The 21,854-nt window shown below is 38.3% G+C and overlaps 1 protein-coding gene across 1 annotated transcript in view; it reads left to right on the forward strand.

Moving 5' to 3' along the window:
* The window catches only part of DCDC2 (doublecortin domain containing 2), a 70,144-nt gene extending 53,662 nt beyond the window's left edge, over positions 1 to 16,482 (forward strand). Inside the window, exons 10-12 of the mRNA XM_035893500.1 lie at positions 2,417 to 2,517; positions 14,769 to 15,116; positions 16,375 to 16,482. Coding sequence (XP_035749393.1) covers positions 2,417 to 2,517; positions 14,769 to 15,116; positions 16,375 to 16,482 — 557 coding nt within the window. The remainder of the gene's footprint in view (positions 1 to 2,416; positions 2,518 to 14,768; positions 15,117 to 16,374) is intronic.
* The last annotated feature ends 5,372 nt before the right edge of the window (positions 16,483 to 21,854 follow it).

A 21,854-nucleotide genomic window follows, 5' to 3' on the forward strand; every position in this document is an offset into this window, starting at 1 on the left:
GTGTTATCCTTGAGAGATGCTGGAAGGTTGTGCAGAGCTCTTTTCAGCTAATCTCTTTTCATTTATGACCAGCTTTCTGAGCAAACATCTGTTAGAAAGTGCTTGGAGGAAATCCCATGAGGATTTCAGTTTTTGCTTACTGAAATTCCTCTGTTACTAGATTTTTTTTGTACACTCTTTTGAATGGGAAAGTTGGTTGCATGACCCAGTTAGAAATTGATTGTCTTCTTCCCTGTCCCTCACTCCCTTCTGGTTTCATGATTAAGGATTTTAAAAATACTGCATGTCTGTCTCCTTGTCTGGAGTTTAGTTGCTGGGTTATTCAGCATAGCCCTGAGGCTGATCAACTCTTCTAAAGAGACGTGCTTTAAAATTGAGAATCCTCAACTCTTGAGATGAATTTTGTGGATTTGACTTCCAGGGCCAACACATGGCCTTATACCTCCTCTTCTGCCCTGCCAGAGAAAAACCTGATGAGAATTACCTCTGCACGAAAGTACTTTTATCTCTAGAGGCTTGACAGACCCCATTTTGGTTGAAAGACTTGGGGATCTTGAAGGCAAAGGTGTTATTACAGAGTCTGAATGGAATGGTGGTGATATTAAATGCAGTCCTCTCAAACACTGATTTGACTTTTTATAGTTCAGTAAGCCAAGGAATCTAGGACAAGGTTATTTTCTTAATGTACTTAAGGGAAGGCCTTGAGTCAGGAGAGTCATCACAGTGGCTTTCAAAGAACACATTACATTTTCCTCTCAGAATATGGTGGTGAACTATATCTCAATCGAATCTCTATGAAGAGAGGCAACAATGATAATATCAGGTAAGAGAAACAGAATCTTCTGTCCCTTAGAGATCTCAGAAAAATGGGAAATGTGAAGTGCATTTTGTTTGAAAAAGTAATGTGTTTTGCTGATTTATTTTTTATTTGAAATCAGATGCATTTTGTTGCAACTCTCAACCACTCCATGTTCCTTCTGCTGACTTTGTCAAATAAACCTGTCTCAGCAAAGGGAGCCTGTAATGAGATATGTGCATGTAGATTGTCCAAGATTTACCATAGTGCCAGCAAATGTTGGGTGTTCTTAGTTGGTTCCAATGGAACATACAACAACACATGCATTATATTTAATAATCCACCAAAAAAAGGAAATTAAGAACTTTATTACTTCCATGCTAAGAATGAAGATGGGACCTGTTTCAAGATGTGTGAGATGTTTAGGGTAAGAATCCAACCAATGATGCTAAAAACCCTGTGGTATTTCCAACACCCATACTTTCAGAGGACAAGTAATACAGATCTTGTGGTGGGGTGGGGCGGTTCTAGTGGGACTGATGCTCAGGTATGGAAGCTGCTATGTCCATCAGAAAATCTCTCTCCTAAGATGCAGCCAGCAGCACCACTCTGCAATATCATTGTGGTGTTCCATAGACTTCCCCACCTCTGCCATTTCAAACTGTCAAAACAGCTTTCATTTCTGGTGAGAGGCCTGTCAGTAGACATCTAAGGCCATCTGGATGAGCTGGCACTTCCCCTCCAGTTAGCCATTTGGAGTGGTATGGTATGGCTCAGAATTTTGTTCCCAGGGTAAACTCTTTCCATGGCTCTCATAGTGATGAGAAGATAACCGGAAAACTAACTTCCAGAGTAGTCAATGTTAACCTTTTATGCAGGTAGACTCCGGATTTCTCCAAGTCTTGGGTTTTTATCCATCCGTTTTCCTCTTTCTCAATGGTTCTGTGAATGGTTCAGTGCTTCACTAGGACTGTTTATTTAACAGTGTGCAGCAACGTAGATCAATTTGCATGGTCAGTTGATTGAAGAATATGAAGAGGTGATCGAATTCTTTGATGAAGAGGTAATCCAAAACAGCACAAGTATTTTTTTCTCTTTCATATTATAGTTGCTTATTATGTTGGATATGAACATGTCAACATAGGACCATCTGTCCTAGCTAGATGGAGAGAGAGGGAGATGATTTGGAGTAACCTGTGCTTTGTATTTCTAGGCTGCTTTCAGTTTGGGGAGAAGGAAGAAAGGAATGTGTGTCACTTGGCAATAGTTTGTTTTTTGTATGTGGAAATAGAAATAATATGTTGTTGTAATGTATTAAGTCCAGATTTACTACTGACCTTTACCAGAAGTGAAGGAACTTCACATCCAGGGCTTTGTTCAGTCTCCGTTTCCTTTCCTTTCCCCAAATGGTGTAGCACGTAAGTATTTGTTATTAAAAAGGAAACGGAAACAAATTGACAACAATGGGAGACGAAAACTTCATTAAAAGAACTGTAAAGGGAATGGTGGGTCAGCTCAGAAACCTGCTCACAGAAACAAAATTGAATGCAGTTCAGTAGTTGTGCCACACGGTGTCGCAGTTGAACTTCACTTCCTTCCACTCTGTGTCTCCCATTGTAGGTGAAGATATTTACAAAGCCAGTGAAGAGCAGTCTGAAATGTGGGGGGCAGCTGAAGTGCAGGAAGATGAAGATACTCGTGTAGAAGTTCCTCTAGACCAGGTATTGATCGAGCTTTAAAGAAATGGCTTTTTTTAAGATCACAGGTTATATGTTGTATTTCTTACCCCAGTTTCTTTCAAGTGTACAGCATAATTCTGTGGGGATGATTGTAACAGCTCAATGATAAGGCTTCTTTTGTGGGAGCTTTAGCAAATCTTCCTTTCTCTGTCAATGTGTCAGATATCAGTCACCTTTTCATCATACATCACCTTGAGAACTGCTCTGAGAGCCCTTATAGGGCCTTAGAGAATCAGGACTCCCTCCCTACCAAATAGATCTACCTGGAATCACAGTCCCTTTATACTGGTGGAGCAGTGTAAAGGGACCGACAGCACAGAATCAAGGTTAGAACTTCTGCAGTCCTGAACCACAAACAGGTGTGGATTTATCTGATTTTTATTAAAGCTGCCAGCACTTACTTCTGTTGGAACAACAGGGTACTTATTTAGCCAAGTTTTTCATTGTAAGACTTATGTGCAATAAATAGGTTTTGATAACTAAACATAAGATTATATCCTCTTTGTTTTACTTTAATTTGTTTTTAAAATAAACTCTTGTGACCTGAAATAATACAGGAAATAGGTAAGTTGAAGTTTATTTCAATGAAGTGTAGAACTGCTTAAATTATTTGCTGAAAACTTACCTTTTCTTTTCTGCTAGTGAATTGCTCACAAAACAGTCCTCTTTTTCATTTTATGTGTTTGTAGGAATTTGCCAACTTGTTCAACCTTGTGTCCAGTCCACAAGATGTTGCACTGTGCTTTTGGTGTCTGTTGAATAATGGCTTAGGGCCAGCCACCTAGGCCACAAGATAATATTTCTGATCCATGCTGTAGTGTAAGGAATCACAGTTTACTCAATAGATTTGTCAGGCTAAAAGTCATCCCAACAACATAAGGGATTCTTGAGCATTTTTTCTGACTTCCTGGTGGTCAGATGAGTGCTGAAGAACTTGTTAATTGTTAATGTGAGATTGTAAACAAATGGGACGGAGTTAAAAATAGTTGTTTCTACATACACTTTAACTACCCAAGGCACAAACAATCTGGGAGATTTCTGGAGTGTATTGGAGACAATTTTTTTATGTAGGTAGTGGGTTACATAATTAGGAGAGGCATTCTGCTGGATTTCCTACTCAAGAATAAAGAGAAACTAGTTGGGGATGTGATACTCAGTGGCACCTTTAGTTGCAGTGGCCATGAGACAATAGAGTTTAAGACCCTGAAGGAAGTGGGGATGGCAAATAGCAAAATAAAAATCCTGGAATTCAGGGGAGTGGACTTTGGCTTGCTTGGGAAACTGGTAGGCAGGATCCTGAGTGAGGTTTCCCTGAAGTGCAGAGGAACACTGGAGATATGGTTGATCTTCAAGAGCATCTTCCTCAAAGCACAAGCACCATCCCCATATGCAAGAAAATAAGCAGGCATAGCAGGAGGCCAGTTTGAACAGAGGACTCCTGACCTCATACTAAAAGAGGCAGAGTGTGGTAGGTAGAAGAGGGGACAGATTGATAAAGAGTGATATAGAGGCATTGCCTGGGTGTGCAGGGAAGAAATTTGGAAAGCCAAAGCTTGTGGAGAAATAGAAACTGGTGCTTGTGATTGGGAATAGTAAACATGGATTTCCTATGGGCAAATCGTACTTAACCAACCTCTTTGCCTGAGTGATGAAATAACTGGCTCTGTGGATGAAGGGAGAGCAGTTACTGCCATTTATCTTGCTTTCAGTGTAGACTTCCATATTTGTAGGAGAGATTGAAAGTGTGGTAGATGTGGGGAGGAAGATATCCTTAAGGAAGATAGGGACTAGATTTGCAGGCTACAAGGTAGATGAAAAACTGGCTCATTTGATGGGACTTAAAAGGTCAGTTGGATGAAATATAACTGGCACCTATTTATCGATGGTGGGTTTGATATTGGGTCTGATACTTTTTAACATGTTCATTGGTAACAAGAATGATGATGGCACAGGGTGTGGCCTTATCCAGGCTCAATGGTAAAGCCAAACTGTTACTATCAGGTGATATGCAGGGCTGCCTTTCAGAGCGATCTCAACACCTTGAAGGAATGAGCTGACTTGAGCCTCATGAAGCTCAACAAAGTGAAATATGAAGTGGGGTAGCTGGGGCAGGGTAACTGTGCATGGGTACAGTCAGTGTGGGTAGGCTAAGGAGCAACTCTGCAGGAGGTCTGCGCAGCTCTTGTGGGTAGCAAGTTGACGATGCGTCAGCAGTGCTCCCTTTTGGTGATGAAAGTTGACTGTGCAGTCTGGGCTGTGTTTTTAAGAGCACAGCCAGCACATCAAGGGAACGGTTTATCTCCCTTGGCTTGGCAACTCTGAGGTTCCATCCAGAATATTGTGTCCAGTTTTGAGTCCTTCCTAGTACAAGAGACTTATTTACAAACAGGAGAGAGTCCAGCACAGCAACACACTAAAACATCAAGGGGGCTAGAGCCTATGACGCAAGGAGAAGCTTAGGGAACTGGGTTTGTTTCACCTTAAAGGCTAAGCAAGAGAAGGCATATAAAATTGCTCTCTTCAGCTACAAATGGAGTTACAGAGGAGATGGAGCCAGCCTTTTCACTGTATTGCACAGTGAAAGGATGAGGCAATGTTCAGAATTTGCAACAAGGAAAATACTAATTGGACATAAGAAAAATGTTTTCAACACTGAGAATTGTAAGCACTTTCCTGTCCAGAGAGAGTGGGGAATCTTCATCTTTAGTGATTTTTAAAACTAAACTGGACAGGACATCAACCAACCTGTTTTTACTTTTAAGTTGGTCCAGTAGGGCACTGACCTAGATGATCTCTAGAGCAGTTGTCTCCAGTGCACAGCCAAGAGGGTAGGAAAGACAATCCATTGGGGTACAGGAAGAAAAGGTTAGAACTTCAGTAGTACATGTACATAATTTATAGATAAGTAAATATACATATATTGGGGGTACATGCTCAAAAATTTTTGAGCAATCAAAATAGTTTGGAGACAGTTGTGCTAGAGGTCTCTTCCAACCTAATTCTTCTGTGATCCTGTATTTGTTCATCTTTGATTATTTCAGTCCTGTAATCAACTTTTTTTTTTTAGTAAGCTTTGGTTTTTTGTGCTTACTATTTATCTGGCTGATTTTTTTCAATTTATTTTAATTGGGTAAAAGAGTACTAGACATATGCATTTTTCTTGTCTTCTACCTTTAAAAAATGGCTGAGGGGAAAGTAGGCAGAAGTTTTATGATCTTACACTTTGTTTTAATTTCTGGCTGTGATACCAATCTGTACGTTAACAAAAGCCACACATGAAGTTGCTGCTGTAGCCATTTTGAAGAATGGCACCATACTCATCTGAAAAAAAAAAATAAATCTTTAGACTGCTGTTTCTAAGAAGGATCATTCTCAGTGATTTATTCACTTTAATGGGAAGGAGTGTTGCTCAGCTATTTTATAGACATTGTTCTTGAAGATGCGTGAATGAGGTGATTGAAAGAGGCAAGAGCATGACTGTCCTGGTCCCTCATATACAGAACACTACAGCTGTGTCTTTTCACAATAAATACCTGCCCTGGCCTCAGAGACTTATGTGCTAAACACCATTGGGCTCATCAGTCCTGTTAATTGCAGTTGTCCTTGTGAGGTGTTGTGATAATTAGGATGTGTCGGGTTGTACTGATAGTACTGACATTGGGGAAGAACATGCCACCTGTTGTCTTAATCTTTGTTTCTTATGACATCCTGACGTATATCCTGCCCTGGTCTTGACAGCGTAATAGTCAAATTGAGAAATGATTAGTCTGTTTATTGACCTCAGAAGATATATAAAGAATTCCTCTGGGTAGCGTAAAGCATTTGACAGTGTAAATTGGGTTGTCAGGTCTTAGTTTTTAGGTTGACTGCAATTCATATGAAATCCAAGAGCCGTGGAGACTGCAGTCTTACTTCTCCACAGAGATGCTACAGGCAACAGATCTGCCAGTGGGTCTCACCAGAAGATGGTGACTGTTGTTAGGGAGGGGGGAATAGCTTACGCTCCACTGCCACTTCTGTACTTGACAGTGGTAGCTGTGGTGGTTGACACAGTACAGTTGCCAGCGAGCATCGATTGTGCTGGCAAGCTCGCAGCACTAGGAGCTTGCTTGATACCTCTAAACTCATGTACCAAGGCCCGTGCATCATCCTCAGATGGAAATATTTTTCAGCTCCTACCAACCTATTTTGCTACCTGGACAAGGAACTGGAAGCAGGTGTGTTTGGGGGGGTGGTGTGGTGGTGGAAATCAGTAATGCACACTAATAATAAGCTGATTTTCATATTTTCAGAAAAGCCAAACAAAGCACCAAAATTTATTGCAACTCAAACCATAGTTTATTTCCCATTTTAAAACTTCATGTATAGTTTCCTAGGTAATCTGGCAAGAAGCCAGAGTAGCACTGAGTACTTTTTATTCCCAGATAACTGAGGTTACTCAGACCTTGGAAGCATTTAGCATTTTACATGTTCAGGTTCTTATTAATGACCACTTTAAATTGTTTTAAATTCTGTAAAGTAAAGCTTTATAGCTCTTTTTTTTTTTTTTTTAATCTGAACTGCAGTTTCTGTTATTGCTAGAAATACAGAAAAGGACAGCCAGCCAGGGCTTGACTATCTTGCGTAACACATAAATATTTACATGCTTTCACTAGAATGCTGACACTTCTGATATGCTATCATTGCCATCAGCCACATAAGTGAGGTGGCGAAGATAGAGCTTAGTCTTTTTTCATTTTATGCACCTTCCTGTCTTGCCATTTGAAGTACACGGTTGAACAAATGCCAGATTAGCCATTAACTAAACTTAGTGTAATACTGGCTAGACACCCACTTATGTCCTATTCTGTAAAATGCTGTCTGCCAGCTGAGAACACATTAAAAGACCAGGATTTGCTTTACTCCAGACTAGCTGACAGTTGTAATTGAACATCAAGGAGGAAAAATCAGTGTTTTGCCTAAAACCAAACCAGACCCTTCTGTTCTATATACTGAGACGTCAGCTTCCAAATACAAAATGGATACCTGCTTCTTTCGACATTGAGACTTACTCCAAGTTGGTTGTTTACATCATTGTGTCAACATCCATGGGAACTGATGACAGACTACGAAATAAATTGTGCAAGTAGCAAGGGAACAAGGTGGTTTTATTGCAGTTCTTGGTAGGGAGGCAGCAGAACAATACAATTTTCTTATTTGAAATGGTAATTAAGTGTGTTACTTTGAGTTTGCTGATAATAATATAAATATATTCAAAGTAACTCTTTCTGAGATAGAAAAATTTCTAACTTGTAAAGCTTTCAGAACAAACTACTATTTTTTCTTTAATTTTATATATGTTATGAAATACGAAAGCAGCAGTTGGTAGTGATAATATTGAAATAACACTGCAAGTTTGCATTCATTAATCCATTTCTGTAAGTACAGTGGTTGCTCTCCCACGCTGAGCCCTTGGGAGGTGGGGTGTGAGAGTTATGAGATATGAAGTTGTGCAGTACATGAGCCCTACAAGGAATTCAGGCATGTTGTTGTGCCAGCCTACTTTGCTGTGGCTTGTATGATACTGGCTGCTAAGATGCAAGTGATGTAGAATGAACCTGGTTTTTTTTTCCCTTCCAGATTCATCATTCCCACCTCCTTCTCTCTTTCTGGGTTTATTTGTAAAAGTCACTGGATGATAAATTTGTCTAACGGCACTGATTTGGTGTTTTTTTGTAGATGTTCATGCTCTTGGTTCTTTCACTTGCCATTTGCTTTTGATTGTTACAGACCCATCCACTGGTTAATGCAGTCCTGATGCCACTCATTATTCCCCATTTCCTGGGCTGTGATGTGATGTGAGATTGTGTAGCTCCCCTAGGTGCTCTCTGTAGCTAGAGTGTATCATCAGTAGGAGAAAATTTGCACCTTTCATTTGCCGTTTTCATTATGGAGTATACATTTTGTTTTAGAGATGCAAGATTCACCTCAGTGAACAGAACAAAATGTTTATCTTCCCTACTGCTGAAGGCAAAATGTTAAAGTTTGCATTGATTCAACATTAAAACAGGCTGACTGCTTGAACATACATTCCTTGATTAAAAAGGCTAGAACTTTTCATGAGGAAACATTTTGCACTACATCAGTAAGGATTTCAAAATGGCATTTGGAAAGAATACATGCAAAAGTTTTTATGCTCGAATTTCACTACAAATGATGCATCTGTAATTTAAGCCTTCTGGATTTTGAGTGCTGACAAATAGATAAGATTTTTTTCCCCCTGCATGTTATTCTTTCAGTCCCACTGATTTACACTTAATTTTTTTATTGTTTGTCTTTTTGAAATAGGGAAAATTATTCTGATTGGTTCCTTGCAGCTCAACATCCCAGATCTTACCTCAGTCTGCATTGGATGACTGTGATTTCTGAAGCCATAGCAGCCAGGCCTGATCTTTTATTTAAAGGCCTGTGTGGCCTTCACTTCTGAGTGAAGCCTACAAAGGCAGTTCTGTTGTAAAAATAGTGTTGATACCACTTTGAAAAAAGTTACCTCTCTCTGTGTGCACCTGTCTTGAAAAAAATCTAGTCTTCCTAGAGCAGACAATTGCTCAAATTGCTTAACTTTTAGGGCATTTTTCATTCACTGTAGAAGAGTCTATATCTAGAAGAAAAGAATTTCTGTTTTTTTGCAGCCTCAGTAGGGCTTCTTTTAAAATGCTGATCAATCATCTTCTCATTGTCTACAGGGATGCTAAACAGATCATGCTGTATTGCAGGGTGTGAAGTTTAGGTGAATTTTAATGTACACATAGAAAATGCTATGGAAAAACTAGACGTTAGTGAAATAGATGGAGAAAAATACTGTGGGCTTAGGTACATCTTAAAAAGTAAGGATCTGGTCAGATGTTTTCTTCTCTGCCATGTCCGTCCTGTGATTAAGGAATTATGCACCCTTCCAGTTACCACACAATGAAACTGAGGAATGGAGTTCGAAAAGTTGTTTTTTCTACACTTCAAGATACATAGTTTCCATTCATTCCAGTTAGACTTCTGGGTGCTCTGATCTTATGAAAGATTAGACTCTGTGGACTCAGGTGCTGCATTTGTTGTAAATAAATAAATAAATAAATAACACATCCAAGTCATAAAAAGGTTGGTGTTTAAATGTTGTGGGGATAAAGACTTTTTTGCCTTCAGGAACAACAGTGCATTTATTATGAGGGATGTGTAAGACTGATGAACATTAACTATTCATTTGCTTTTTTTTAAAAGCCTGGATTTTGTAAATGATGTGGAAGAGAAGAGGGCTGCTGTCACTTAGCAACCCTATCTGGTTCGGGAACAAAATGTTTTGCTGTTGGAATCTGTGCAGTGCAGGCTGCAAAGCATTCCTGGCTGGGTAGGAGCAGGGGCAGCTCTGTTCTGGAGAGGTCTGTTGCAATCAAAGTTAAGTGTTCCTGATGCTGCATTTGTGAGATGTATTCATGCCAGTATTTGTGACCATTAAGATTTTTGTTGTCTACCTCATTGTTTGTCTGTTGTGACCATTAGCCAAGTAAACATTTCCAAATGTCTTCAATAAAGCAAAATTATGTTTTACATTAATGGTACAAAATAGTTTCCGCCTTAAATGATTTGTGATACTGCACTTTTCCATATTCTAGTATCAGTCATGTACAAACCTTCTGAGAGGTTACATTAGCATCCCTAGAGGAAAAGAAGCCAAATGCTTCAATGTCTGAAGATTTCCTGACTTATTGCTTTTGAATGATGATGGCATTTGGTAATGTAGCTCTTAATGAATGATAGCATGATGAGTGTAATTAGAACACATCTTTCTTTTTTAAACACTCTGGTTTTGCTGAGATTAAAAATACCATCAAGCAATCATACTTCTTGAATGCAAAATGAAATTCACTCTGTTCCTCATCAACCTGCTAGTAAGTCAGGAGGTTTCCAGAAAGCAAGCTGGGTCCATGTTTCCAGCATGAAGCTGAGAATGACTTCAGTTGTTCTACATGCCTTTGGTTGAATATGCCTTTCAATATACATTTACAAGTATTTTGTAAGTGAGGGTTTTTTTTTTTATTGTTAGTCCATGACAAGCGAAGAATTGTGCTCACAGTCATGAAGAAAGTTTGAATACTAGTTATTCTAACTACTGCACATTCAACTGGGAAAGTGCAAAAGAGTCATCTTCACTTAAAAGATGCAACCAGCAATACAAGAAAGAAGGTTACTTCCTGTTTTCTTGCAACCATACAAAAGGCAAAATTACAAACCTTACTGTGGGGTAGTTCTCACTATAGGAATAATGGGAGTAATCTATCACAGTGTCCAGAAAAGTCACCTATCCTAGAAGTTGCTTCCTTCTCTGTGAAAATTACCTCAAGGAATAAGAATGTAATCACCTCATACTTCCCCAGTCCTAGGTTTATTGCTGTCAGGTTCAAGCTGTGCTGCTGTTTGCTGTGATGAGGACACAGGACTAAAGTGACACAGGAATGCTTCTTCTGTAGTTCATTACAGTATACATCTTCAGTTGCCCTTGGCTACAACTGGCTGGCTGCTTCCAACATGCATTTTTGAAGTGCCCCTTTTTCTCTGTTATGATCCCAGAATCTCTCATGTCGACATGTTCATATTAATATTTGATGCTCATGTTCATTTTGTTGTGTTACAATGTGGTGAGAGATCTCAGTTGCTCAGACCTGGCGATGTGGTTGGTTCTCTGAATTTGAGATGCCCCGAGCTTTTACTGGAATCCCAAATGTAATGTACTTACGATTTCCTATGAGCCAACACACTGGCTGAAAGCCGAATTCTGTGACTTCTCAGGTGCAAAGAGGAGCAGTAGAGTCTAACATCTGTCTTGGCTATCCAGCCAACGCATTCCATATAGGAAGCTCTTACTGGGAATATTCTGGTTATTTAAAACATGACTGATGAAACACTAAAAACTAAGATGCAAAATGTCACTGCTTTTCCTTAAGTGTACAAGATCATTGCTGACTTCTAGAAATGAGTCTGATAATCTCTGCAGGGACATGTAGGTCTGAATCAGCAAACAGTTCTGCTTTCAGTACACCCATCCTGATTTATTCTGGCTGAGAGAACAGAGTTTGCAGTAACTTTGATGTATACATAATAGGCATTTTGTACAGTTGTAGGTGGAGGGATGGCTGGAGTGGATCAAATTCAATGAAAATTCATTGACTCCAGGGGACTTTGAATTATACCCTGGCCCCGGAATCACTTTAATGCAGGCCTTAGCTCACTATTTCAGGTTCACTGAAATCTCTGGAACTGTTCAAGAAGGTAAAGTTAAGCATGTATGGCATTTACCGGCTTTAGACCATAAAAACTTTTTCTCCCATTTTCTGTTTTCCTCCCTCCATGTATATATGTACATAAACATTCGAAGAAGGTGTATTTAAAATAGAGAATGGTAATTTATGCATAGCTAGTAGATCAATAAGATCTCAGTAGAAAGTATCACAGTTTTTATGTAAAGAGCAATGTATGATTTGGTGGGTGATTTTGGCCTTCAGTTCCCTCCCTACGATCTGGGCTTAGGTCTGCTGTGCATTCTCAAACGCATCGTCTGTGGTCATATTCACATTTCAAAGCCTACCTATGACTCTGCATGCAGTGGGAACCATACCACATTTTAGATTACCTTGTGGAAGGTCTTTTTCTCTGGATCAATGTTGATTTTAACTTGTTTGAAATGTCCTTTCTAATGTAGTGCAGCTTGAAAGGAGATTAAGTGATGAACACATTTTGCTTTCCAATTATTAGCTGCAAACATGACTTTTCACTTTTGTCTGTAGTAGCAATAACCATTGTAGTAATATGCTCAGCTGTCTTGAAATTTTCAGTTACTATAAAAACATTATACTTACACTGTTGGGAGTTGTTTTACTGATCTTGGTTTGTACTGTTATTTTTCAGGCAGTTTAGCTTGACTGGTCAAGTTAGATTAGCTGAAATCTGAATGTTGTTTCATGCCAGTTCCCTGTGAGCTTCCAGTGAGTTTCTGGGTATATAGTTCAATAATGCTGTGTTTATCTTCTACATTACTCAGTTTTAACTCTTACAAAATTTGTATCCATACCTGTTTTAGACGGATAAGTTCTAATGAGTCTGGCTGGCATAGCACCTTAGGAAGTTACTTCCCCCTAAATGTCCATTGTGCTTCTCTGCGAAAGACTGCTTTGACAGCAATGAAACCAGTAAAACCATATGCATTAGGTTACATATGTTTACACCATGGCATAAAGCCTAGACACCTTCTTCTGCAGTCCCAAACAAGCCACCATACTAAAGCAGTTCAAGCAAGGGCAGATATTCTCTTCTGACTTTACCCACTATCAGGCAGTAACAAAAAGCTGGAAATAATAATATCTTGGATGACTACAACAGTGTACTGAGAAAGCCTGGGTTTACTTTTCTTCTTCTCTTACCCTCTCTTCATTTGGTGTTTGTTACATCATAGCAAGCGGGTGACATTAAGCAAAACCAAAACCGCTTAATTTTAGCTAGTGGTGTCTAATGCATTTAATTTGCCCTGCACTTGCCTGTTTCTGGCCAGAACCTGGAGCTGTTAATTTTCTTAGCAGACTGAAAAGAAATCAGTAGGTCACATGTGTAAGACTAGCAGGTTACTTCTGGGAATTTATGGATCTACATTCTTTGCTATCTTTATGTGCTGGAGGTTACCAGCGTCGGCTCAAGTTTGCTTTGGACGGTGTCATCTTTGAAGGTGTCTGTAAAGACTTGGCTTGCTTAATTTTTATTTTAGTGGTAATAAGCCCCGTTTTATGTTACCAGATGAAAATGAGTCAGGAAGGCCTGAATAAAAAACACAGAGACCTACTGTACTTCAAAAATTACTTATGGAGCCATTATTTATCTGGTCAGGTAACTGTGTAATATTTCTAGTAATTTTTCATTCTATGGATTATTACAACACAATAACTTGTCCTTTTTGAAGCTGTGTCAATGCAGTATTGTGGACTGGTGTAATAAAGTCGTCGTGTTGCTACTTAGATATCAAAGTAAAAGTAAGAGGTGTCATCAAGGGGCTTCAATCAATTGTTGGTATTGATGAACAGGCATTTACTAATATGTAATGACAGGTGATGAGAGAAGTCTTTTGAAATGTTGGTATTAGTGAGGGAGAGAGACTTTTAGAAGGCATAACTTACAGGTCCATAGCAGACAGCTGCCTGCATAAAGGAGCTGCTAATGATAGTAAGATTCCAAATACTTTGATTAAGATATAATCTATTGCTCTCAACTTGTTTGCTTCAGATTTAGAGCCTGATGAGGCTCTGTGGGAGGCAGACACCCTGTCACTCCTGTAGGATGTTTTTTTTCTCTTTATTTTCATTCAAACCTTAGCACAAGTACATAAGTCATCTTGGCAGCGGGGACATTGGTTCACCGAAGAGTCAGGTGAATCTTCAAAGCTGAAACTGGAAGACAGATGACAAAAACTAGATAGTATGTGCATCGGTCTTCCAGGTTGTCATGAAATGATGCTGCTAACAGCTTTATCTATAGTGATTTTCTACTTGTTCTTCTTCAATATGGGACAAGATACTGCTCCTCCTGTCTGCTGGTCCAACAAGCTGTAGGAAAAATGAGTTGCTAAGTGTCAAACAAACCCTAACCATGCCACCCTACACAGGGGTCACTGGAAAGGGGAATGATGTTATGGAAATGACCAGTAGGTCTACCTCATCTGTCTTGCTACTTTTCTGTGGACGCAAAGAAGACAGGCTGCACAGCAGGACCAATTGGCACGGCATGGCCTGGTCCATAGGTAAAATGTTTCTCAGGGAACAGTTTGCGGGCTAGTGATGTATGATATGCTATTGTGACAGGACTTTATAAATGAGTACGTACTAAATGATAGAATGCCAGAGAACCTGGAAAAGCTGGAACAAATTAGCTGTTGCTGTATTAATTAAATCTAGCTCATTCCAGTTGTTTTGAGTATGGTCAAATGGATTAACCCAGTGTAATACTTTTAAATCTCATGAACACATTTTTTAATGTAGAATAAGAGTGCAGTGTAGGGTGTTAGTGCAGGAGCATCATTCTGTCCATGTATACAAACCTCAAATGAGTGTACTTACTCCCCAGTAGTGAAGTAGTTGTGATTTTGATGTCTGTCACATTTCAGAATTGTGTGGAGCATTGTGATTAAAAATGCCTCCTAATGCTGCTGCTTTTCCTTTCACCAGAGGCCAGCAGAAACTGTAGATGAAGAAGAAGATGCAGAAGAGGAAAATGACATGGGAGAGGAGGCATATAAAGGAGAGGAAGAATATCCAGAATTGAGTAGAGATGAAAGTGGGGAAACAGTTAAAGAAAAAAGTGAAGTGGAAGAAAACAAGAAGAATTTAAATGAGAATTATGGAGATGAAGCAGAAGAAGCAGAGAATTATGACCAAGCAGAGGAAGAGGAACTTACCCATTTAAATGGCAAGAAAAATGAAGAAAATGGTGAGGGAATGGAGCACTTGAACTACCAAGGTGATCTTCGGCATGAAGAAGAAATAAAAGAGGAGGATTATGACAGTCAGAACCAGGTGAGTGTTTATTCTTTCAGTTTGTTGTTCTTAAGTTATTGTTCCTCATTCATCTCAGCCCCAGGCTTCTCAGCTAGTCTCTAAGTAGCTCACTCCTGATAAGGTCCTGAGAGCACTTATGAGAACTTCTGTTTGTGGTAAAAGCTGTTTTCTTTCTGTATAGATCAGTTACATCAGTAATTATGTTATATGCCCTCCAACTGAGAAAGCAGATATTTCTTGCCATTTGATGAATCTGCATCTCCTGCTTTCCTGAGTATGCTGAATTTTGAAAAAATGTAATAAAAAAATCCTTGCAATTTTCAGAAAAGCATAATTATTATATATTTCTACACTATATTGTCCTTTAGGACTGGGTGTGCTCATGAAACCACAGTGCCTCATTATTTTGATGAGTTGACTTTCACAGAAGTTGCATTTCATAAAGGGCTCTTGCCATTGCTTTGTAGAAGTTTCATCTCCTTTTCTTAGAAATCGGAAAAGATAGTGGAGATGAACAAGATCCTGAAAGCAAGGGGCTTTAGTTGGTTTAAAAAGAAATATCCCATTCATTTAGGAGGCATGGTAGCATGCTGTTGGCTTAGATGGAGGCATGCAGCCCAGAAAAATAAAGTGGACTGCCCTGACTGTCAGATGAACCGACCAGTGAACAGAATGTGGGAAACTAATTGTTTTGTTTGATGGGGAGAATCCAGATATGGGAAGAGTGGGATTCTTGAGCATCAGAAGGAGAACAACTTGCTGTACATTCCCTGCCTATAGGCTGCTGAAAAAGACTCTTCCTCTGCTTCTTGTGACACTGGGAATGGTTTCTCGCACCTTGCAACTGGGCTTTCTTCTGTTTCTGTACAACACACAAGAACATTTTTCAATTAAGAAAGCTGAGTAATGTGGCATTTTCTTGGGCCCTGAATTTATTCTATGCTTGATATGTTGGGTTTTTTGTTTGTTTTTAGAGAAGCTGAAGTTATTTATAGAAGTGGAGAAAGTGAGTGAGCATTCACTTTAAATGGATGTGTGGGTAACTGGATGTTTGATGAAAGAACTGGGGCGGAACCTCTAATTTGAGTACTTTCTCCTTTGGAAGGTATATAAGCATAAGTTAAATAAAAATGTCAATGTGATCACTCTTGGAAAACATTTTTTCATGTTATGAATACCTTGTGGAAATGTTAGTATGAAGTGCTAACACTGTATTGAATTGAATTGAAATCTTTGTTGCCCGATTAAGTTAACAGTACCTGTCCTTTTTCTCTAGGTTGATTCCCATCTTGAAAAAACATCCACAAATCCAAGGGTGACAATCACCAGCCCACAGGAAAGTGAAAAAAACGACCAGGGCAATGACTGTGCTGCAGTTGCATAGATAGAAAAAATGTAATGAGCAGAAAAGGAAATATTATAATACTTCAAATATAAACCATGTCATTTTTTGTGATTGATAACTTATAATGCAACGATAGGTTGAGAATCCACATATTGAAACTTGAGATGATAATACCCTATGGACTGATATAGAAAACAAACATTAATAGCTACTAGAAGAACATCGAATTATTTTTACAAAGTAGGATTTTCTGATAGAATTTGAGGGGGGAAATACAAGAGGCCTGCATAATAGCATTAGAAATAAATGAACTATTCTGTGGTATAAGATGATTACAGTGATAGAATAACCACAAAAATTACACTGCTCCAGAAAAAGGAAAAAAACCAAACCTGCCCACCCAAATTCAATGTCAAAACTTCTTCGCTTATTTGCTCAGAAAAGAGAAACAATTTTTTACTTTTAACGAGGACATATGTAGTTTTTCCTTTAAAATTCCACATTATATATATGATTTCCAGGCATAATATTAAGATATAATTAGAATATGTTCCTCACTTAATGGACTTATGCTCACAAAAAATGGTGTGCTATAATGAGGTGTCAGTCCCAATGTTACTAAATAATGGATTTTCAATATATGAATTAGAATAGTTAGTTTTTACATTCATAAATAGTACTTATTTAGCACTGTGAATGTATGTAGCCAGCCTGCAATACTGCAACTTGTTCCCATTTGTAGCAAGAAGTCTTGTGGATTGTTCTGCACTGATTCACTAAACAGAGAATTGTTACCATAGTGGAAAAAAAAAAGTAAAGTAAGAGTATGGAGCAGGTTGGTTTCAAAAGTTGAGTTTGGATGGATTTGTAATTCAGTCTATGTGACATTTAATTTATTAATGAAAAAAAAAAATGAATAGGCCTGGATTCAGACTGAAATTGCCATGAAACCATTGCTGTCAACGGAGCCATTTTAATATGAAACACATTAGGATGAGCTCGCCAGTTTTCTGTGAAAGTCAGCAACAATTGCTGCATTTATGAATCCTCTACATAGCCTTAATGGTTGGAAGTGTATCATCATCTTTTTGAGCAAGCTGGCTCCTGGTAGGCTGTGGCTTAATTTGCATTAGTAAATAAGGCATTGATCCACAGTATTAGTTCCCTTAATGACACCAGTTCCATTGCTCTTATCATTTCTCTGTTAGTAATGGGAATAATTTGTAGTTTACAGAAATACAGCCCTGAGCATAATTTCATTAATTATCCAAAAGAAATAGTGGGTTTCCTTATCACTAATGATGGTAAATTATTACTATGAGAAAATAAATGTCATTTTTGTTGATTTCATGCCATTAAGACAAAAAATTACATTTATGAACTAATTCAACTTGAAGCACTGTTTGAGGAATGTGAAGAACCACTTGTCATGACTGAAACTCATACAAACATCTTCACTTTTTCTACTAACTATTAAATATATTTTTCCAATGGAATAGAAACACGTAGAGATCCTTCAGCATTGTTTCTGAGTACTAACAATGTAAGTAAAACCCGATAATATTAAAACCCATAGGAATGGGGTTAGAACAGTTTGCCCTGTGGCATCTCTAAATTGTCTATGATTCGTGTGTCCTTTGCTGAACTGTCCAACAAAGATCTGAGGGAATATTACATTTGCCAGCCACTCAAAATAAGCTCCTAATTTAGCCAGGCTCTTAAGCAAGTATGTATGCTTCTTTTATTTCATACAGCAATTAAGCCTACGCTAGAATATCTTTGATTTCACAAATATCTTTGATTTCACTGGGATTTAAGAAGACATTTAAAGTTAAGCAGAAGTAAAAAACAACCAACACAACACACCACACCCCCACCCCAGACAGAATGAATAAAATAATTGTACTTGTTAGTGAGGAAAAATGACACAGATAAATCCTCTAGGAACCTTTATGGTTAATCCTGCACTGAAATAATATATGCAGTAGCAGATTAAAAGCCCTCAAACAATACTTAACCAGCCAGAGACGGCAGCTCTGTCTCCTTGGGGAGCTTAGGGGAATTTACCCACTGAAAGTTCTGTGCAAAGCTGACCAAGGAAAATGGCTAATGCTGTGTCTTTGCTCACTTAGAGCTGAATAGCTCATATGCTTACCAGTAAGCACACACTTGTGTTGATGTGTTGATGAAGCAAGACAAATAACAGTGATCTTGGCCTGGCATTACTATGAACGGGCTCTTTGCCGGAAGTTAATGGTGCACCAAGCACAGGACTCTACTTGCTGTCATCTTATTGCAGATTAAGACTTGAATAACCTCCGAGATATTCTTCATCCTCAAAAGTTTGAAGTTAAATTGACATCCCAAAGTATCTGATGGCCATACTTAGTTTGGAGAATGTTTCCCTCAAAATGTTGTACCTAGAAACAGTATTTAGAAGAAACTGAGGGAATTGTATGGTGATACTTTTCTCCCTTTGGTTTCTATTTATAGCTTCTGTCCACCAACAGTTTCTGTCATTTCTTCCCTTTTCCCCAGATGTTCAAGGGAAAGTCTTCCATGTTTAAAAGACTTACAAACATCAATAAGAGTAATGTAAAAGCTTAAACTAAATTCTAGGGAAGTGTAATATGATAATTTTCTTTCATGGGAACATGAAATCCCTATGAGGATTATTCAGCCTTTAAGATGTTTTCCCCTCTGTTTTCTTTTAAGAAAGACGGGATATATTTCTTCAGAATAGCAAATCAGACTTTTTGGAAATAGAGATATAACCATTTTATCATTCATCTTACAACACTGACAACATGAATTTTGTATCAGGATTTTTCTATAGAGAAACTAGTTTATGCATAACAAATACTTCTGCTGTTAAAGTAGAAATTAAACAAGAAGTGTACAGGTTGTCTTGCTAATAGTTCTTCTGTCTGGATTTGCTGTGTGTGATGGCTTAACTCAGTTTTACATGAGAAATACATTATTTTGTTAAGCTGTGTTATTTTAAGCTTATATGCAACAGTTCTGTGGGGTTTTTTTAAGGCTTGTTTTCTTGTTTTGGTTTTATTTTTAAAAATAATTTGCTATTAAAGAGAACTAGCATACAGGTATTCCTGTGTTTTTTGTCTCATATCAAGGCCCGTTTGATGTTAAGTCTATCTGTTTATAAAGACTGACTTTATAAACCTGGTGGTTTTGCAGCTGATAGGATTCTCCCATAACTAGAACTTAAAAAAAAAATAAAAATCGCATTTGGTAGTTTTCGTATTGCAACTATGAAAGAAAATATGCTGACAATTCAGCTGTTACATAGTTATAAATCTAAGTTATAAATCTAAGAATAACAGCACAGTTAAACTGGCCATTGGTTTTTAATGTCATTGTTCAGATTAGGACTGGATTATCGGTATGTATATACTGTTCAGCTGATAATCAACAAATAAGCTGAGTTTTGTCTTGTTCACTGGCAATGTTTGAGGAAACTATCAAAACTTCTAGATGTCTCCCTGCTGAAACTCCTAATTTCAGCAGAGCATTAAAGCATGTGCTCAAATTCCATAGGACTGCAGTTTTTCATTAAATTTTATCTAATACTTCGGTGCTTTGGCATATCAGAGCCAAAACAAAGTCTCATCTAAAGTAAAGTGAAATAAACCTGTGTGCAGAAGGAAAAACGAGTAAATGTAAGTATTCTGATTACCTCAAAATATGGGGAAAGGACTGTTGCCTGGGCATTTTGATTGACTATCCCAAAGGTACATTAAAATAACTGTTAGATAATAAATGTAAGTACAAAATGAAGTATCTCAAGGAAGGGTGTATTTATTAAGCAGTAGCAATCAGAATGATTTAATGGGATGCAGCTCAAGGTTGCATCGTTTTGGGTGGCTGATAGCCTTCGATCTAAGTTTTAATCAAAAGAAGCGCTTTAGACATGGCAAGAAACAGTGAAGCCGTTCACTATCTTTAGATTATTCTGCATGTTCATGTTTGTATGCATTAACTTATAGGCTTGTGTGTGAATGCTGTAACTGAATGCACTTGCTGTGTGTTCACACATACTGCACACATAAATAATGTGCATATATAATAATCTAATCTTGTTATGTCGTTAGCAATGGGAAAAATATTACTGATTGTAGCTGAAATTTGCTATGATTACACAAGAAAATATAGCTAAATCTAGTAATAACTAACCTCATAAAAAGGGTGATTTTTAAGTTATGTATACACTTTGGTGCTTTGCTGAGCCAAGCTCAGAAAGCTTGAGGCCCTGAAGTACAGTGGAAATAGCAGCCCAAAACCAACTGGGAGCTATGTGGGTCATAAGGAAGTGGACAAGATTTGGAAAATTCAAGAAAGAAAATACAAGTGATACTACAACATGTGATACCAAAACTTTCAAAGGTTTTTTGTATTAGCTACAGTGCAGGGAAGATCTTATTTAAAGAAAGGGGTATTTTGTAACCGTGGGAAGACTTCCAATAACCTATGCGGTTACTAGGAATGCCTTTAAATGTTCATATTTTTCTTGCAGTCACCTACAACTGTGATGATACTTAGCTTTAATATTTGCGATTTTATAAATGAATCGCTAATTCAGTTATACTTTTCCCTTGTCCTCAGTGGCACTGAAATCTAATTCAAAATACAGGTTTTAATATTTGAGAGCATCTACTCTCTAATCCCCAAAAGGTTTCAAAACCTCTTGTTTGGTGTAAACTAGAATGAATTTAATTCTCTATAAAATGATTCACAGTTCTGTATATCAAGAACATGTAGATTCATGATTATGGTTAATAGATTTTCAAAGGCACCGGTTTTATGCATACTATTTATACTGTGAACTCTCTGATTAGTGTCATGCATTTCAATGTAAAAACCAATGTCAGGTCTCTCTTCTGCAAGAATTGTTTGCCTGGGTGCTCACTCTCATATTCTGGGCCCCAGCCTCTATGGTGGCACTGTTATACGTGTGCCACTGGTGAAGTCAAGCTCCTCATCCAAGCTCCCTCTGTGGAATCATTTTTGAAGGCAGTTATATTTCCATACTCCAAAATAAGACATGAAAAAGATTTGTCCGAGGCTAAATTCTTCTCCTGAAGACCCAAGTTACAGCCTCAACACCAGCGATTTCCAGGAGAGTGGTCCTGCCCTGTGCCTGGCTTCCAGGTGTGCAAAAAAGCGCCAGCCAGGTCTTCAAACCACCACACTTTGCACACTGGCCTCACCGGTAATACTGGCTTCGGTCCTCTAGGCTCTCCAGGTCATGACTGGAGAAAAATTGCCCTTCAGGGGATGACACAAAATATCTGAGATCCTGGCTGAGTCACCCTTAATGGAAGGGGCAGCTTAAGAATTCGCCTCAAATTGGATGATGTGGAAGGATAATGTCCATTTGGGATCCACTTCAA

Source organism: Egretta garzetta, unplaced genomic scaffold (genome assembly GCF_000687185.1).
Source record: "Egretta garzetta isolate BGI_Z169 unplaced genomic scaffold, ASM68718v1 scaffold14, whole genome shotgun sequence".
NCBI classification, from domain to species: Eukaryota; Metazoa; Chordata; class Aves; order Pelecaniformes; family Ardeidae; genus Egretta; species Egretta garzetta.